Source organism: Podarcis melisellensis, assembly GCF_964234715.1.
Source record: "Podarcis melisellensis genome assembly, chromosome: 5".
NCBI classification, from domain to species: Eukaryota; Metazoa; Chordata; class Lepidosauria; order Squamata; family Lacertidae; genus Podarcis; species Podarcis melisellensis.
The window spans coordinates 56,541,601-56,559,926 of NC_138537.1; the positions used below are offsets into that span (position 1 = coordinate 56,541,601).

Consider the following 18,326-nt stretch of genomic DNA (forward strand, 5'->3'; position numbering starts at 1 on the left):
CTTATGCCTGAGTAGGTTTTGCATTTAGGCAGCGATCCTATTTACTGAACCTGAGAGTAAACCCTACAAGCCTTGCCTAACATTGTATGTATATCAACAACATGCCCAATATATTGATTGGGGCACACGCAGAGGGAGCATTACTTTGTAAGTATTTTGGACTGACACCCACTGGAAAATTTGCCTTTTAAAAATAAATAAATCACATCCCAAAATACTTGAGTTAGCAAAGAACCTAGCCTGTACTCCAGTTTACAAGGCTTGCCAAGGTTTTAAGTACTAAAGGTAAAGGTAAAGGTACCCCTGCCCGTACGGGCCAGTCTTGACAGACTCTGGGGTTGTGCGCCCATCTCACTTAAGAGGCCAGGGGCCAGCGCTGTCCAGAGACACTTCCGGGTCACGTGGCCAGCGTGACATCGCTGCTCTGGCGAGCCAGAGCCGCACACGGAAACGCCGTTTACCTTCCCGCTGGTAAGCGGTCCCTATTTATCTACTTGCACCCGGAGGTGCTTTCGAACTGCTAGGTTGGCAGGCGCTGGGACCAAGCAGCGGGAGCGCACCCCGCCGCAGGGATTCGAACCGCCGACCTTTCGATCGGCAAGTCCTAGGCGCTGAGGCTTTAACCCACAGCGCCACCTACTAGGGTAATGGAAAATGTAGTAATTTCTAATGCAGCTATTGCAGTAAAGTGATTTATTTTTCTTGGTTGGGGGCACTGATACAACTCTTTGTCAAAGGCACGAGGGACCCAAGGTATACCACTGGGGATAGATGTGACCCATGACCAAATTCCATCTGACATATGGCATCAAACCACTCTAATGGCTGTCCCTACCACCTAGCCTAGACTGTAGCCTGTCTTCTTCACACCTAAGCCTTAACATCATGATGGAGGTATGAATGATGCAGCATTGAGCCAAGGAGAACAGAGAAAAGATAAAGAAGTCCCCCTCTGAAGCAAGTGAGAAAATGCAATCAATTGAAAGACAGTATCAGTGGGACCTGAAGAGTGAGCGAGAGGCTGTACAGAGCTAGCATTTCTGCCCCCCTTCCTCATCCTTCTGTTCCACCCATGGTGGCTGTGAACTGGACAATAAGTACAGCTACCCCACAGGCAGACAGGGTCTCTTATCTAGGCAGAGAGATGGGAAGATCAGAATATGAGGAGTGGGAAAGCCAGAAAAATGCAAACTGAATAAAGATATCTCATGGCTTGAGAGGCGAACCAATAATTCACTATTGCAGCTCTAATATGTGGTGAGCTGGTTATATTTAGCCTTTGACATTTCACTAGTTAACAAATCTTCCTCGCATAAAATTTGCATTGCAGAATTCTCTGCAGGTGACACATTAAATGCATTCTGGTTCTCTTCACCTTTGGCTCTGACTCTGCCCAACATTGTTTTTTTAGCTCCTGACTGACTTTTTCCCATGGGTCACAACCCCTCATAGAAGAAAAGTCCTCAACCTCTGCACCGGCTAATAAAAAGCACTTTGTATGCAAGCTTCATGCAGAGTTACACACAGAACAACCTGATGCATTCAAAGATTAGAGTGATATTGATGTGCTGATCCAATTTAAATTGCATAGCTAATGCAAAATTAATGTACTGGATATGCTGGTACCACATAGATTACAGTGGAAGACTGGGACTAAAAGCAATCACAATTGAGCCACCATTTCCCAAGGAATTTAACAAAACAAAGAAAGAAGCCACAGTTCAAACTGCTTCATGGCAATATTAAACGGTTTTTACTTTAAAAGGTATCAGTAACACCGAGGAGTGAAAAAGTGAAATATAACTGGGTTAGAATGAATGCAAAAGCTACAGATACTCTATTGACTTTAAACAAGCAGATAAACCTACTTCTCATGCTTTGCTACCCAGAAGAATGAGTGAGCTGTCAGGAAATCCTTATGGCTTGATCAATTCAATAAACTGTATGGGAAAGCTATGCAATTTCTTGCTGTTTCAATGTCTTTCAGTCTATTATGCATATAACTCTATGCTTACAGGAGAAGACAAATCCATAATTCTCTGGTATATTTAGTTATGATAATCTGAGAGAGAAATAGTATCAACTTTTAATGCCAACATCTAATTGAATGAAGGGTAGGGTGTCTTCCCTGGCAGAATGAAGGGTGTCTTCTCTGGCAGAATGAAGTCAGAGGAGCAGTCACTTTCCTTGCCTTGGGCAGCCATGGAAAAGGAAGAAGGGATGTTGGCATAAGGGCTCTCCCTTTCCAAGCCTTTTCACTGGGCATGCATTATGTATTGAGCTGAATCCAGATCCAGATCCAGAGTGCAGCAGTCTGATTGGCCCGCAAGAGCCACCCAATCCAGCTCCAGGTGGAAGTGAATCAGTGACCTGGTTGGCCTGCAGGAGCAGCCTGGAATTAGTCAATCATGCGGGGCCCATTGTGTAAATAATGTATATATAGCTAGACATTTTGGAGAAAGTTTCATTCATTGCTACTATGAGCTGAATAAAGTGCATTAAATTCACACTCAACTCTGAGTATATTTCAGCATGCTGGGCACAACATACAGCAGGCTCTTCTTGGTTGAGGAAGAGTACCAGAATACCAGCCTGCAGTCTTTTCAAAAACACTGCATGGCTTTTGTATTTAGACAAGCATTCAAGGAATACCGAGACCGGAGAATAGTGGTGCCTAAGGACTGATATGACTTGATATTCTAAATGGAAATTTCGAGTCTCCTTTTAAAGCAGTCACAACAGACAGTCCTACCTCAGGTTCCCCACAGTCACACTCCTCTCCTTCCTCTACATAGCCATTCCCACACTTTGGGCCACCGAAAGATTCCTTAACTTCAGGCAGGTTGAATAGGCACATCCCCACTCCTTTCTCCAAGCTGCTTTCCAGGTCTTTCTTGCTGCAGCTGCTAAACATCATAGGAAATGGGTAGCTGGGGGGAAGAAGGGGTAGGAACAGGGGAGACAGAAGGAAAAAATTACCATTATCCAAGAATTATGGGTTTGAATTCGGAGACAAGATGTCCCGTAACACAACACTCCTAGCAAATTCTACGGCATCATCGTAATGTGTCCCAAGAAATGAACAGAAGGGAATCAAATGTCATTGTGCCAGAGGCTGGTATAGTGCACACATAGTTATGGTAGCTAATGCTAATATTTCTCAAACAGCACTCATTATACTGATAACCTTTATGATAATAAACATAAACAGATTAAACATAATGAATGCCAGAGCTTCCTTAAATACTCCCAGTCCAAAACCACTCATGGGTATCTACCCCTTGCTACAATATAACCCCAGGGTAGGTTATACAGTGTAGGAAGTTATGGGGCATGGAGGGAATGAAAAATTAGATTCAATGGGAGAGAGGTAGAATGAAGGGGAGTGGGGGGGGGTCTATAGAGATTGTGGCGTCAGCACCCTAAGAGGAAGAGAGAGTCCAATCCAAATCCTTGGACTGGTTCGGCTGCTGATTGTTGCTCCTATGCCTATATATTCGATATTCAAAAAGCACCCCAAATATTTTAGTATACACTGATCTTGTGATGTTAATATGTCTTGTAACTCTATCTTTTTGTTTCTGCAAATATTCTCCGCAGTCCCACTGGAAGCTTGCCACTTTGTTAATTGTGAGTGAGATAAAAACTTTTGAGAGTCCTTCAGCTCAATGCCAGCTGCATCAGGATGTTTGCAAGGACACCATGCCACAGACATTGTACAGGATGCCAAAGTGCACATTGCGATTCCCTGCGATTATATTAGGTGTGGATCACAACCATCTGGCAAATAAAAGACAAACTGTCTTATTTCCCTAGACTCTGGAACCCACTGACTTCCTCTCTGCATTCAGGCAACAATTCCACGCTATGGCTCTGTAGGGCACCAGCCAGCTTGATAATGACTGGGCTTTGTTCCCTAAATGTTTTTTTTGTGATGGACAGCAGAGCCAGACCAGAGTCAGAACCAGTTCTCCCTATTTCCCAACCTGAAACCTGCCTAACATCTCAAATCAACTCCTATTCCTCTTCTCAAATCCAGCCCTATCTCTCATCTTAAATCCAGCCCTATCTCTCTCCAACTCAGAAACTGCTCCTTTTATTCTTCCTCCCAAAAGTGCTGTTCCTGCCCCCTCTGTGGCTAGTGGACTTTGTAGCCCATCAGAGAGAGGCTCCAGCACTATGGTGGAATTTCAAGGGGACTGCATCACCAGACTCTGGTCTGACTCTCCTGTCCGCCACAGTTTTCCAACAATCATATATTATTAAGAACAGGATGCAGTCTTAAACAGGGAAATAAGATAGTGAGGAGAATTCCCATGCTGCTAAATCAAAAAGTTTAATGAATCAATAGTTATTTCTTATATTACAGACAGAGGAGAATTCAGTGCTCAAGAGTTGCCAAGCAATTAAGGGTATATTTTAGCTAAAGAAAAAGAATCACCTGCAGTCCTAAGTTGTAATGGTTCTAGGAGTTGCTCGTGCGTAAGTTGTCGCCACTCCTGGCTGGGTTACCTGGGTGAACCATTTCTGTCCGGACAGCCACCCATCCGTGGCTGTCTCAATCGCTGGCAGAATCCGTCAGTGGGCGTTTCTTGAACTTCTTCCAGCAAAGACGTTCTTTGACGCCTAGTCTCCTCCTACTCTCCCTGCGTGGAAGTCTTCTGCGCAGAGAGGGTGTGGGCAGCGGAGGACCCGTGCTCTCCCCGCTGGTCTCCGGCGAGGAGTCCTGGAGCCCCCTCGCCGATTCCCCCACCTGCCCCCCTTCTCCACTGGTGCTACGCTGATTTCCTTCCCCAGCAGATGGGCTGCCTCTCTCCCTACTGGGACCCTCTCCGGCATCCCTCTGGAGCCATCCCTCCGCCTCTGGCTCCGACAGTTCCCTGACATAAGTGGTAGTAGAAGTTAAAGCATTTCCAAAGCAACACAGATACGTAATTTGGATCTCATGAATGATACGTTACAGTATGATTTAATTTTACAATATAGGGAGAGAAGTGGGAAGAGAAAAAAAGTTGGCTGGTAGAATGGTGTACTATTTAGAGTTTGTTGGACTAGGACCTGGGAAACTAGAGTTCAAATCTCATCTCAGCCATGATGTTCATCAAGTAACCTTGGGCAAATCACAGTCTCTCAGCTTAACTTACTTCACAGGGCTTTCGTTAAGATAGAACGGGGATGAAGAGAACAATATATGCCACCTTGAGCTGCTTGGAGGAAAGGTGGCTATAAATATATACAAATCATAGGGTCATCTAGTCCCACCCCCTGCAATGCAGGAATCTCAGCTAAAGCATCCATGACATATAGCTCTCTGTGATGGGACGATGAGCTGCTTGTGCATAAAATGCAAGTCCCTCAGAGTTTGATCAGGTTTTCAAACCTCTGCCTGTGACGGAGCCCCTCCAGCATGGCTGCGTCAATCACTAGTAGAATCCGAAAGTGGCTGCTTTCGGAAACGTTTCCAACATAAAAGCTCCTTAACGGAAACACGTCGTCTGGCCTCTCGGCGTGACAGTTTCCGTCGAGGTGTGGGTGTCCCTATAGGAGGTCCTGAGACCTCCCCACTGGTTTCGCTTGAAGCGTCTCTGAGCCATCCCTCCGACTCACTTTCCCTTGGAGTTCTTGCTCGCCCTCTACTGGTTCCCTCTTCCGCTGCTACTGCTCTCTCAACCTCAGGGAGCCTTTGCACCTGCGGCGCTTTAGATGTCAGTTCCCTGACATCCACCTCCCCTCCAGGGCCCCCTTCACCCCCTCCCGTCTCCTCTCCTACTGGCGGTGAGGAGGTAAAACCCCTGAAAGAACCTCCCTCATCTTCCGACGTCGCGAACACTTCCTTCCACTTGTTGCTGTTCCTACTCTCTAGGTACTCTTCGTCATCAGAGTCCACTCCATCTTCCAACTCCGACTCCGCGAACCCTTCCATTTCCTCTTCCTCATCGGTGGTGCCGAAATACTCCCTCCTAAACCTTGCTATAGGCTGAGGTTTCCTCGGGAACCTTTGGTGGAACGTTTCTGTTAAAACCTCGTCATTGACTTCCTCTGCACTTACCCAGGTGTTTTCTGACTCCGGTTCCCCTTCCCACGCCACCAAATACTCCACCTGATTACCCTTCCACCTGGAATCGAGGATTTCCGCTACATGGTTGCGGCGTTCCCTCTCTTCCAAGGCTGGTCCCCTGACGTGCTCCCCTTCACGTCCCCCCCTGTATGGTGACAGTAACGACCTGTGGAACACTGGGTGCAATTTCATGTGGTTGGGTAATCGGAGTTTGAAAGCTACCGGGTTGACCTGCTGAATCACCTCAAAGGGTCCCAATCTTCTGGGCCTCAGTTTCTTACAACCCCCTTTGAACGGCAACCCTTGGGTTGACAACCACACTTGATCCCCCACCCTTATGGTTTCACCTTCCCTTCTGTTCTTGTCTGCCTGCTTCTTATATTGTGCCTTGGCCCTTTCTAAGTTGAGCTGGAGCTGCTGATGGATGGCTTCCATCTCTTCTACAAAATGTTCAGCCGCTGGAACGCTCCATCTCTCCCCTCCTTCCCCTGGAAATGCCCTGGGGTGACACCCGTAATTAGCCAAGAAGGGACTCATCCCTGTGGACACATTCTCTGCATTATTGTAGGCAAATTCTGCCAACGCCAACTTTTCGACCCAATCGTTCTCTCTGTCATTGACATAACACCTAAGATATTGTTGAAGAATGCCATTTGCCCTTTCCGCCTGCCCGTTGGTTTCAGGGTGCCGGGCAGTTGAAAAATTAACTTCCACGTGTAGCAAGCTCATGAGCTTCCTCCAGAACCTGGAAGTAAATTGTTTGCCTCGATCTGAGATCACCCTCGAGGGAGCCCCGTGCAACCTAAAGATATGTTCCACAAACAACTTCGCCGTTTCTTCCGCTGTGACTGCATGTGAGCATGCTACAAAATGGCACATCTTAGTTAACAGGTCTACTACTACCATGATGGCTGTTTTCCCCTTGGACCTTGGCAGATCCGTCATAAAATCTATTGATATCGCTTCCCAAGGCCGTTCTGGTGTGGGTAAAGGTTCTAATAACCCTGCCGGCGCCCTTCTTTCCCCTTTGGCTCGCTGACATTGGTCACACCCTCTTACATACTCCCTTACATCTTCCCTCACCTTAGGCCACCAAAATTCCCTGGTAACCAACCACATGGTTTTGTGTTGCCCAAAATGTCCCGCCGTGGGGCTATCATGCAACTGCTTGAGTACTCTCCCCCTCAATTCACCTTCGGGTATATACAGTGCCCCTTTGTAATACAATGCCCCATTTCTTTCCTCAAAACCTCCGGGGCTCTCGCCCTCCCCCCTGAGACCTCTGAGCTTATCCTGGGCATATTCATCATTTTCCGTTTCCTCCACCAGTTCCCGTTGCCCCACCAGCGCCGCCCCACACACCCAGCGGTCCTCCGGGATGACATGTCTCTCTGCGATCACCTCCTCCCCTTCCCAATATTCTGGTTTGCGTGAGAGCGCATCCGCCCTGACGTTTTCTGGGCCTGGCACATAACAAATCTCAAAGTTAAATTTGGAGAATTCCTGTGCCCATCTCACTTGTCGTTGGTTGAGCACTCGAGCTGTTCTCCAATATTCTAAATTTTTGTGGTCGGTGCACACTTGCACCTTGTGTTGTGCCCCAATTAATAAATGTCTCCACCTCCGGAATGCTTCGTGAATGGCAAGTAGTTCCCTGTCATACACCGTGTAATTCCTCTCGGACTTATTCAGTTTCCGCGAGAAGAATGCACACGGTCTCCACTCCGACGCACTCCTCCCCGGTTGAAGAAGGACCGCCCCTATAGCCCGGTCGGATGCATCTGTTTCCACTCTCATGGGTTTTTGTAAATCCACATGCAGAAGTTGTTCTTCCGAGGCGAAAGCCCTTTTCAGTTCTTCAAAGGCTCGATCCGCCTCCACCGTCCAAACAAATTTCTTCTTGCTGCTGAGGCAGTCGGTGATGGGCGCCGTCAAGTGGGCAAAGTTCTTGATGAACTTCCGATAAAAGTTCCCAAACCCCAAGAATCTTTGCACGTCCTTCTTGGTCTTCGGTGTCTTCCATTCCAGTACCGCTTGAACCTTGCCTGGATCCATGGCCAATCCCTTGTCTGACAAGCGGTACCCCAGGAATTCCACCTCCTTGGTATGAAACTGGCACTTCTCCAGTTTCACCCACAGCTGGTTGGCTTGCAGCCTGCCCAACACTTCTCGAACGTCCCTCACATGCTGTTCCTCATCTTCCGAATACACCAACACGTCGTCTAAAAAGGCCACACAGTTCTTGTAGAGCAAAGGTCCCAGAACGTGGTTTATAAAAGCTTGAAAACAGGCGGAGCCCCCTTGTAAACCGAAGGGCATAACGAGGTATTCAAAGGCTCCCAAAGGGGTAAACATGGTGGTCTTCCATTCATCTCCCTTCCTTATGCGTATCAGATTGTACGCCCCCCGTAGGTCCAGTTTTGTAAAAATCTTTCCCTTCCTTACTCTGGTCAAAATGTCGTCAATTCGGGGCATAGGGAAAGCCAGGGGCTCCGACACTGCATTGAGGCCCCTGAAGTCACACACCAGTCTCGGTTTGTCTGTGTTCTTTTTGTCCACAAAAAACACTGGGCTGCCTCCCACCGCTCGGGACTCTCTGATGAAACCTCGCTTCAAGTTTTTGTCAATGAACTCCCTCAGCTCCTGCATCTCCCTGTCTGACATGGCGTACAGCTTGCCTACTGGGAGTTGGGCCCCTGGGAGTAGGTTGATTTGACAGTCAAAGGGTCTATGCGGTGGCAGTTTGTCTGCTTCCCTTTCGCTGAATACGTTGCTCAGATCTGCGTATTGCGGGGGCACCTTCCCTTTGCCCATCACTTCCATCCCCGCTAGGGTGACTCTGTCTCCTCCCGAGACCTTCCCCTCCTTGCAGTGTTCTAGGCAATGCGCTGACCCAAAGGAGACCACCCTCTGATGCCAGCCCACTAGCGGATCGTGTAGCGCCAGCCAGCTCATCCCCAAAATGATGGGCGCTCCTCCCAGGATGGCCACATTAAACGCTATCTGTTCGGTGTGCCTTGCCACTCTCATTATCATCGGGACAGTCTGTTGGCTAACTTCTCCCCCCAACAGCTCTCTGCCGTCAATCGTAGTCACCTGCAAGGGGTTACTTAAAGGGATGGTCTGTATCTGGTGCTCAGCTGCAAACTCCTTACTCATGAAATTACAGGAGCTGCCTGAATCCAAAAGCGCCTTGACCTTTAGTGGGTGTCCGTTTGGCAGTTCTAGTAACACCTCTATCACTAAAGCAGGTCTGGGAGGTTCTGGCATGGGCACTTTCATTGCTCTTTGGCCTGGCTGCTGTGCCCCGACGGTGGCAGCCAGGCGTTGGCTTTTACTTGCTCCTTGCTTTCCTCTTCCTTTCCCCCAACAGCTCCTGCCATCCCTTGCCATTCCTTTCTTTGTGGGCAGACTCTGGCAAAGTGCCCTGGCTGTTGGCAGAGATAACATCTCTTGGCGCTCCTTCCCTCCTTCTTCCGCCCTTCACTGGGATTTGAAACTGCGCGCGCCCGCGCTGTTCCAACTTCCATCGGCTCTGCCGGCGGGAAAGATGGCTCTGGAATGTCTGGAATGCGGAACTCCCTCCAACGGTCTCCTTTCCCTTCCCGCCTTTCCAAAGCCCTCGCCTCCTGGCGCGCTCCTATGGCCAGCGCAGATTTGGTTAATTGGTCCATAGACTCCGCCCTGGGCCCCCGGGAAAGCTCATCTTTGACGGTTGAAGAAAGCCCCTCTTCGAAAAGCATTTGGATGGGCTCCGCCGATAGGTCCCACCCCAATTTATGAATCAGCATAGTAAATTCAGTCCAGTACTCACGGACAGATCTGCTTCCTTGCTGGCAAGCCATTAACTGCCTTCGCACCACCCCCTGCTCAATATCGCTGGAAAACATCAGGTCCATGGCACGAAAAAACTTCCTCGTGTCCTTTAAGATCTCATTATTCGCTGCCATCAGGGGTCTAACCCAATCTTTCGCCCCGGATTCGAGATGGCCAATCACATACGCCACTCGCGATTCCTCGTCGGGGAAGTCATCAAACTGCAAGTTTAGAGCGTATTGCATCTCTGTTCTAAAGGCATGATAGTTCCTGGGATCCCCCCCGAATTTCTGCACCAATCCTGGTACCTTTCTGGCGAGCGGGGTGGTTTTCTCCTTTCCCTTTTCTGCATCCTGAGCCCTCCTCTCCTCAAGCCTCGCCGTTTGCAGCGCCAACTGGATCTCCAACGCTCTGTACCTTTCTTCCAGGCTTGGACCCCCTCCAGCTGCTCCTGCACCCCCGGTTCCGGCTGGGTTGCTCATGATGCTTCTCTCTGCACAAGCTGGCTTTCGGTGACTTTCGGATTGCTGTGATGGGACGATGAGCTGCTTGTGCATAAAATGCAAGTCCCTCAGAGTTTGATCAGGTTTTCAAACCTCTGCCTGTGACGGAGCCCCTCCAGCATGGCTGCGTCAATCACTAGTAGAATCCGAAAGTGGCTGCTTTCGGAAACGTTTCCAACATAAAAGCTCCTTAACGGAAACACGTCGTCTGGCCTCTCGGCGTGACAGTTTCCGTCGAGGTGTGGGTGTCCCTATAGGAGGTCCTGAGACCTCCCCACTGGTTTCGCTTGAAGCGTCTCTGAGCCATCCCTCCGACTCACTTTCCCTTGGAGTTCTTGCTCGCCCTCTACTGGTTCCCTCTTCCGCTGCTACTGCTCTCTCAACCTCAGGGAGCCTTTGCACCTGCGGCGCTTTAGATGTCAGTTCCCTGACACTCTCCAACCCCTGCTTAAATAAATAAATAAAAACAATTCATTTCTGCATTAGGTAAGTTTTAAGATGGAGTGTGGAAGAGGTAGTGCACATTCAAATGAGGCACGATTTCTCACTTGATGGCAAAGCCTGTAATTATATGCACTTATTTAGAAAGAAGTTCCAAGTAAACAAACTGAAATTTACTTCCGAATAAATATGCATGGGATTGTAACAAATGTCAAAAAGATCTTTCATAAGCATAGTAGGTAGTACTGGACAAAATAGCATTTCTCTACAAGATGGAAAGTGATTTGGCCATGCTTTTGGTTGGCGAGAGTCAGAAATATGGGGGGGGGGACCCCAGTTCTCAACACATGGAAGAGCTCAGGTAGTTGGAAGAAGAAGAAGAAGAAAAAGAAGAGGAGTTTGGATTTGATATCCCGCTTTATCACTACCCTAAGGAGTCTCAAAGCGGCTAACAATCTTCTTTCCCTACCTCCCCCACAACAAACACTCTATGAGGTGAGTGTTTCAGAGAAGTGTGACTAGCCCAAGGTCAGCTGCATGTGGAGGAGTGGGGAAGTGAACCCGGTTCACCAGATTACGAGTCTACCGCTCTTAACCACTACACCACACTGGCTCTCATAAACCATAAGCTGGACTGCAAGTTCATTTATATGGAGTCAGTGGATGATCCTGGGCGGACTACAAAAATGCATCACCAGGAAACTTAATTCTTGTGATGATTTGCTAGTTTCTAGTTGATTTGCTAATTTCTGGGTCTAGTAAGGAGCCCACAGTAATAAATAGAAAATAATTGTTTTCTTGTGAAATTTATTACTAATTTAAGAGTGGGTCCCATACTTTACTCTTTGACATTGAAGTCAATATTAGGAATGATTCCATCTTAAGAGACTTTCAATGGGAAACCCAGCCAGATGGGTGGGGTACAAATAAATTATTATTATTATTATCATTTTTATATATTCATACTTTACATATTAAGCAGTACAAAAATTGCTTCAAAAGCCACAATAGTTTTTTCGTACAAATTCATTTAAAAACCAGGTTAATCTCAAAAAGTGAAACATTTTAGAGACAAAACTTAGTTTTTTAAAAAACACACAAACGTGTATGTGTGTGCATATAATTTAAAGCATCAAATTTAAATTCATTAATTTTCATCCAAACAGGTGTTTAGGATGGCAAAGGCCACTCTTGACATTATAAACATATTCCAGTGTGCAAATACTGGTTTGATAGGTATGTGAAATAGAAACCAAATGGACAACAGAAATATTGTTGGTAATCACTAAATCAGAAAAAATATAAGAACCAGCGAGTGTTTCCACAATGAACATTAAACAATTATGACCACCCATTTCTCTCCAAGTGCATACAGATTCGCTCATTCCTGCTTATAAACGTTTCATGTGACCATCAAAGGGGCAATAGGTCCTTTGGCCTATACTGGTGACCACAGAGTGTCACTGCTAACTAATGCAAATTCTCTTCACCTTAAAAGAACTCAAGCTGTTTCCTATTTTGAAGCAACAGAGCCATTCAAATTCTGGCCTTTCCTGTCCTTGACACTGATTTCCTCAGCTGACATCAGTGCCATATTCACTAGTTACCAAAGAAAGCACAGATCCACTCAAAACATTTTGTTTTGAAATAAATAACCTCACAATAAACAGGAGATGAGCATGTGAAATCTGAAGACGAAAGTATATGAATGAATTATTCCATAAAGTCGGATGGGGTGGCTTTATTTCAACTAAAGCATCTGAGATGCACTAAAATTGTAGCTTAAGGAGCATTTTTTTAATGGAACCATACATATTAATTAACTTTTAAGGACTCCTTTTATATAGTGCACACTTCTGCAACAGTATAACAAAAGGGAAATGAGGTAATAAAGGAGCTCCATATGCCCATATTGAAGATAAGGGGGAAGGATAGAGAGTTTATTACATTATTCTTGTAAGACAGGAAGAAACAGATATCTGCTACTGGGCAAGGCACACCCACACTGCTTTTGACCCTTAACAAAACCCTATATTCAGCATTTAGGCAAGACTTAAGTAGTAGAAATTTAAGACATTAGTAGGATGATATGGGCTTCAGGCAGAAGGGAGCTTTACGGCAAAATTATCCTCATAGGCTGAGCCCAGAGGAAGAATCCAGAGTCCATCTGAACAGTATAGGATCAGGTATGTATACTGAGTATAGGATCAGGTATATATGTATCACTTTAATAAAAATAAAGTGACTTTGCTTTTGCACAATAGGCCAATAGAAGGGGGAAAGTCAAGAACAAGACCCATCGGTTATATCTACTAATGCTGCTCCCCCTCACCTATGAATTACTACACTGGGGGAAGCGTCAGGAATACAAAAACCAGTCTCCACGGTCTGTCTGGTAAAGGGTTTCCAGCCCTATGGATGGGGGTAGAGAGGGAAATAACAAATAATCATATAATAAAATATGGAAATTGAGATTGCTATTATTATTGGCTGATTTGAAACTGGCAGCCAGCCGTGACAAAGCCAATCAGAGCTAGCTTTCCCTACACAAAGAGCTGTTGCTGCTCCATCGGAATCCTGGCAGCTCTTTACAAAAACAGCAGCCAGGACAAGAGCACAGACGCTCAGCCATACATGTTGGCAGCCCATTCGTTGGTGGTCACTGGGCCCCTTGCCGATTGTGTAGCATTAAAAAAAACCCCCCAACAATAATGAAGGTGAATATGTTCCAAACAGGACTTCCACAAACTTTGTATTGCTTCTGTTACCATCAGTTAGTCAAGGCACCAAAATATTCACCAGTAAATCTCACAAGGAAAACATGTATGGGTGCCCTTTCAGAACATTGCTATAATGTTATAATTGCACTTTTCTCTGTAGTTCCAGGATTCATACTTCTCTGGTTTTTTGACTGGGATTCATTGTCAGAGTAAATTTGTACAGTGGTACCTCAGGTTACATATGCTTCAGGTTACATATGCTTCAGGTTACAGACTCCGCTAAACCAGAAATAGTGCTTCAGGTTAAGAACTTTCTTCAGAATGAGAACAGAAATCGTGCCCCGGCGGCGCGGCGGCAGCAGGAGGCCTCATTAGCTAAGGTGGTGCTTCAGGTTAAGAACAGTTTCAGGTTAAGAACGGACCTCCGGAACAAATTAAGTACTTAACCCGAGGTACCACTGTACATTGTTAACTCTTTATTCATGCAAGAATGCTATTTCTTGGGTGGGCAACATAGGCACCTCATGGTAGCACTGTGCTAAAACCTGTCTCCCAATTTCACAAAGAAGTTTTTCTCTCTATGAAAGGGGCTTCTGGTTTTTTGGGGGCTTGGGGTTTTTTTTTTTGCCTCATTCTCAAGGACAGTTGACAATTTCAGTGATGGAGGTTTATAGCTTACCTTATAGTTTCAAGGTGTCTGAGAGTTCTGTGTGTGATTTTCTTTCAAGTAAGCATTTCTCCAGCACTCTACCAGCATTCCTTGTTGCCCACACTGATCTAAAAAAAAGCCTCATGAGAGGAGCTATGGATTCATTATGTCTTCCTCCTGGGCTTCAATTGAAGGGTAGACCCCAAAGAAGGCTGCAGAGTGTAGACCACAGCATAGATGATTTACAGAATGAAAGGACACCCACAAACACCCCTTAGCCACCTCAAAAATAAAGGAAGTGCAACCAAAGCCTACATCCAACCCATGATAATTTCATCAAAAATTTTCTCTCCCCTTTGGTAATTTTTAATGCAATTTCTTTTCTCATCAAGAATGGTTGAAAAAACATGGAGGAATTTTTCAGCAGACCACTCTTTCATGGATGATGGAGGGAGTGCCTGCCTTGGATCTCACAGACCTTTGTATGATTGATGTGTCCTGTCAGTCTGGCTTTTTAGGGGAAATTAACATAAGAGTATTGTTCTGGCATACACGGACCCTTGCTTCAAAATTAAAAGCATAACAAAACCCCATTCCATCAGTAGTTAAAATTAGGTGACATTAAAGTGCTTGTTTCTTAAAAATAAGTAGATAATATTTCAGGACTGCAGCAGTTATGATGGAAAAGTTTTATTTGTGCCAAATACATTGGGGAATTTTGAGAAGATACAAACCTAGGATGGATTTATCTGCAACTGTTGCTATGTCATTTTAGCGGAGTATCTATTCATGAAAGTTGTCGGCAGAAAAAAAGATCTCTAAAAGGTGTAACACAGAACACTTACAGAATGGATCTAGAGTTAACTTCATGAAATGGATCCTTCTAAACTCAATACCTTTGACGATTCCATCAGGTTTTATATAAGCCACTCTAGTCCAATAGCCCTTCTTTCCAATGGAAAGCTGCCTAACGGAGTCAGAACATTGGTCCATCTAGCTCAGGCTTCCTTAACCTTGGCCCTCCAGATGTTCTGAGACTACAATTCCCATCATCCCTGACCACTGGTCCTGATAGCTAGGGATCATGGGAGTTGTAGGCCAAAAACATCTGGAGGGCCGAGGTTGAGGAAGCCTGATCCAGCTCAACAGAGTTTCATATAAGGTGCTTTTACAGCCTTACTTAGAAATCCCAGGGGTTGAACGGGGATCTTTTGCATATAAAATATGTGGTCTAATACTGACCTATAGAATGGAGAAGTTGCTAGTGACAGTGAAAGAGGTGCTTGACCCTTTCCCTGCCTCTGCCATTTCCCAACTTTGGATCATTTCCTGTGCCATCCGCCAGGCAGGATTCTAAAGACATGAACAAGCTGGGAACTTAGATTTTTCTTCATTATGATCAAATTATGACCCCTGACACAATCAATCATGTGAACATTTTTGTGGGCTGCATTAGAGATTTGGCTGTACACAGGGAACTCACTTCTGTGCCATATCTGTAACATCTGAATAATTAAATTTTCTCAGGAATGTTTATCAAATACCAGAATTATGAACAAAGATTTCATTTAAAAAAAGAATGATGAATGACAGCTCTGCACTTATCCTCCCAATCTACTTTTACTTTCTCTTTTGTTTATTGTTTTAATCCCTAGAGCATCGATAAAATAGAACACAATGTTCCCATAGCTTTCCCATCTATAGTTCATGTTCAATGCTTGTACTGATTTTCACAAGCCCAATTACCTGTCATTTTCACAAATAACTGAACTGATGTGTGGCATTAATAGCTTAACACAGAGGTTGCCAACCCTGCACCCACGAAGGCCTTCCTTGGTGGCCTCTGAGATGGTCAGTGCAACCAGACTAAAATGTATTAAACTAGAACCATTGCAAGCAGCAATTTTTTGAGTTGGAAGAGCCCACCACTTCCACTCCAGCTGGAGTGAGTGCTGCTACTTTTTTGAAGATTTATTTTTGTGGGGAGGACAGTTGTTTGGCCTCTCAAGGGGCTTTTTTTAAATCACAGGGAGTAAGATACCAGCCTTTCTTGTTCTTGCTTCCTTCTCCATAGCAAGAATTGTTCCCAACTTGATGGTGGGGGAAAACAGCACAGAGACAGACACACTTCTTATCCTTATCCTCATCCCCACCACCATCTTTCTGCTCCACTCAGAACTGTTCTCAAGTTGATTGAAGTGGGGGTGGGGGGAGCACAGTGCAGAGGCAGAGACATAAAGTTTCTGCTGCCTCTCTCATAGCTGGGGTTCTTTTCAGGCTGATAGGATGGGTGGGAGGAGTACTGTGCAAAGACATGATCTTTATCCTTATGTTTCTGTGGCCTATTCTGCAGAAGGAATTGCTCTCAAGTTTATGGGTGGGGGAGCACCGTGCAGACACAAAACAGAGACATCAACAGCAGCAGCATCTTGCCTGTACCACAGCAGGGAGCATTCTAAAATTAAACCAAGCCACTCCTTGTGGCAACCATTTTGTGTTAGGTCATACCTTGCAGTGGCCATTTTGTGAGTGGTGCCCACAACGTTCTCAGAAATCTGAATGTACCCCTGGACCCAACAAAGTTGGCAACCATTGGCTTCATTTAGGGTTAGGGTTAGGAATCCATGCTGGCTTGGGAATACTACAATCCATAAGATTTACCTTACAGGAAAAAAAAGATGGATCTGGACTATACCACTGAGGCTTATCTTCTCAAGCTGTGAGCTTTGTAAGAAGGACAGATTTACAATGCAGAATGCAAGATTGTGATCAGAAAGTATTGACAGAACCAACAGCTGGACGATTTTCAGAAATACTTCCAGGAAGAAGTAACAGCTTTTAACAGCCTTGTGCAGGACATACTGTCACAGCTTAATATCTCCACAGTCACAAAACTGCCAAGTAAAACATTATTAGGAGTTGCTTCCACTTTGACAAATGTACAGTCGGAAAAGTTATTTCTTGTCAAGAGGTCTATTGTGAGCCTCGTTTCCCATTGCAAAGGTGAAGCAATACTAAACCAATTTATCAACCTTGACAGTATTCTAACTGTATTCAGGAGTTATCTGCCATGCAAAGCTCTGTGGGAATTGTACGCAACTACTTTTCCTGCAGGAAACTAGGCAGTCAAGGAGAGTTGCTATAATCATTTTGCATTTGCCTCTGGCTCATCTTCTGTTCAGTTTCCTTTTAGTTTGCTACCTCATTAATAACAATTAGCTCGACAGCAGAGGGTCTGGGTTTCACAATTTATTGTTTAGGACTTGATGTTAATCCAGTGCTGAATCAAGGAAAAAGGAAACCATATATGAAAGAGAGAGAAACATAGGTCATGGTAGTGTTGCATTAATGGAAAAAAGAGCAGAAGTTGTAGCATACTTTGTCGTTAATGCCAATGTTAGAGGAAATTGTAGATAAGAAACCAAACTAGATTAGCTTGTGTTTAAATTGGTTGCGTTAAACATAACATCCAGTACTAGCGATAAGTGAATTATGATAAATGGCTGACATGGCCATTAAAAACACACTGCCTGCATTCAGTTTCCTACTGTGCTATTTTCCTCCACTCTGTTCCAAAAAGGGATGTTGCCTGGCAGGAATTAAAAGACTATCAGAGAAGTGCCAAGTCTACACAGCCTGTTGGGTATTCTCTAGCTCTTTAAAATTATTTTTTACTAGTATTTAGAAAGAGCTCTTTTCTCAATTTTCATAGACACAACAATGCTTTTCTATCCTGTATAATAGGAAAAGGTGCCGATAGTTGGTGCATTAGGGTTGCAGGCCAGTGCTGCCTCCCCTGACAGGATCCAGTGAGGGACACCTCTTGCAGGCAGGCTTGGGGGCAGGACATTCCAAGGGGCAGATCCATCTGGGTCTGCAGGCTTCACTTGGGTCCACTCCTGGGGAATATAAATTGGCCTGCCCCTGCCTCCATATCCAGTAGGATTTCCCTCCCTCTCCCCCTCCCTTGTATGAGGCTTGTTATGTGCTTGACCTTGCTATGGACATTGTTGGTCGCCATATTTGGGACCAGGTAGGAATTTTTGCACCAGGCCAATTGGCTCTTGCCTGGTGATTTTGCCTACCTCCTAGCAATTGTCAAAACTTTTGGCAGTTTAGGCATTGAGTAAGCCTTAGTC

General features: G+C 45.5%; 1 protein-coding gene across 1 annotated transcript in view; it reads right to left on the reverse strand.

Annotated features, from left to right (window-relative positions):
• The window catches only part of ADAM12 (ADAM metallopeptidase domain 12), a 181,976-nt gene that overhangs the window by 35,154 nt on the left and 128,496 nt on the right, over positions 1-18,326 (reverse strand). Inside the window, 1 exon segment of the mRNA XM_081912644.1 lies at positions 2,753-2,930. Within this exon segment, the coding sequence (XP_081768770.1) occupies positions 2,753-2,930 (178 nt within the window).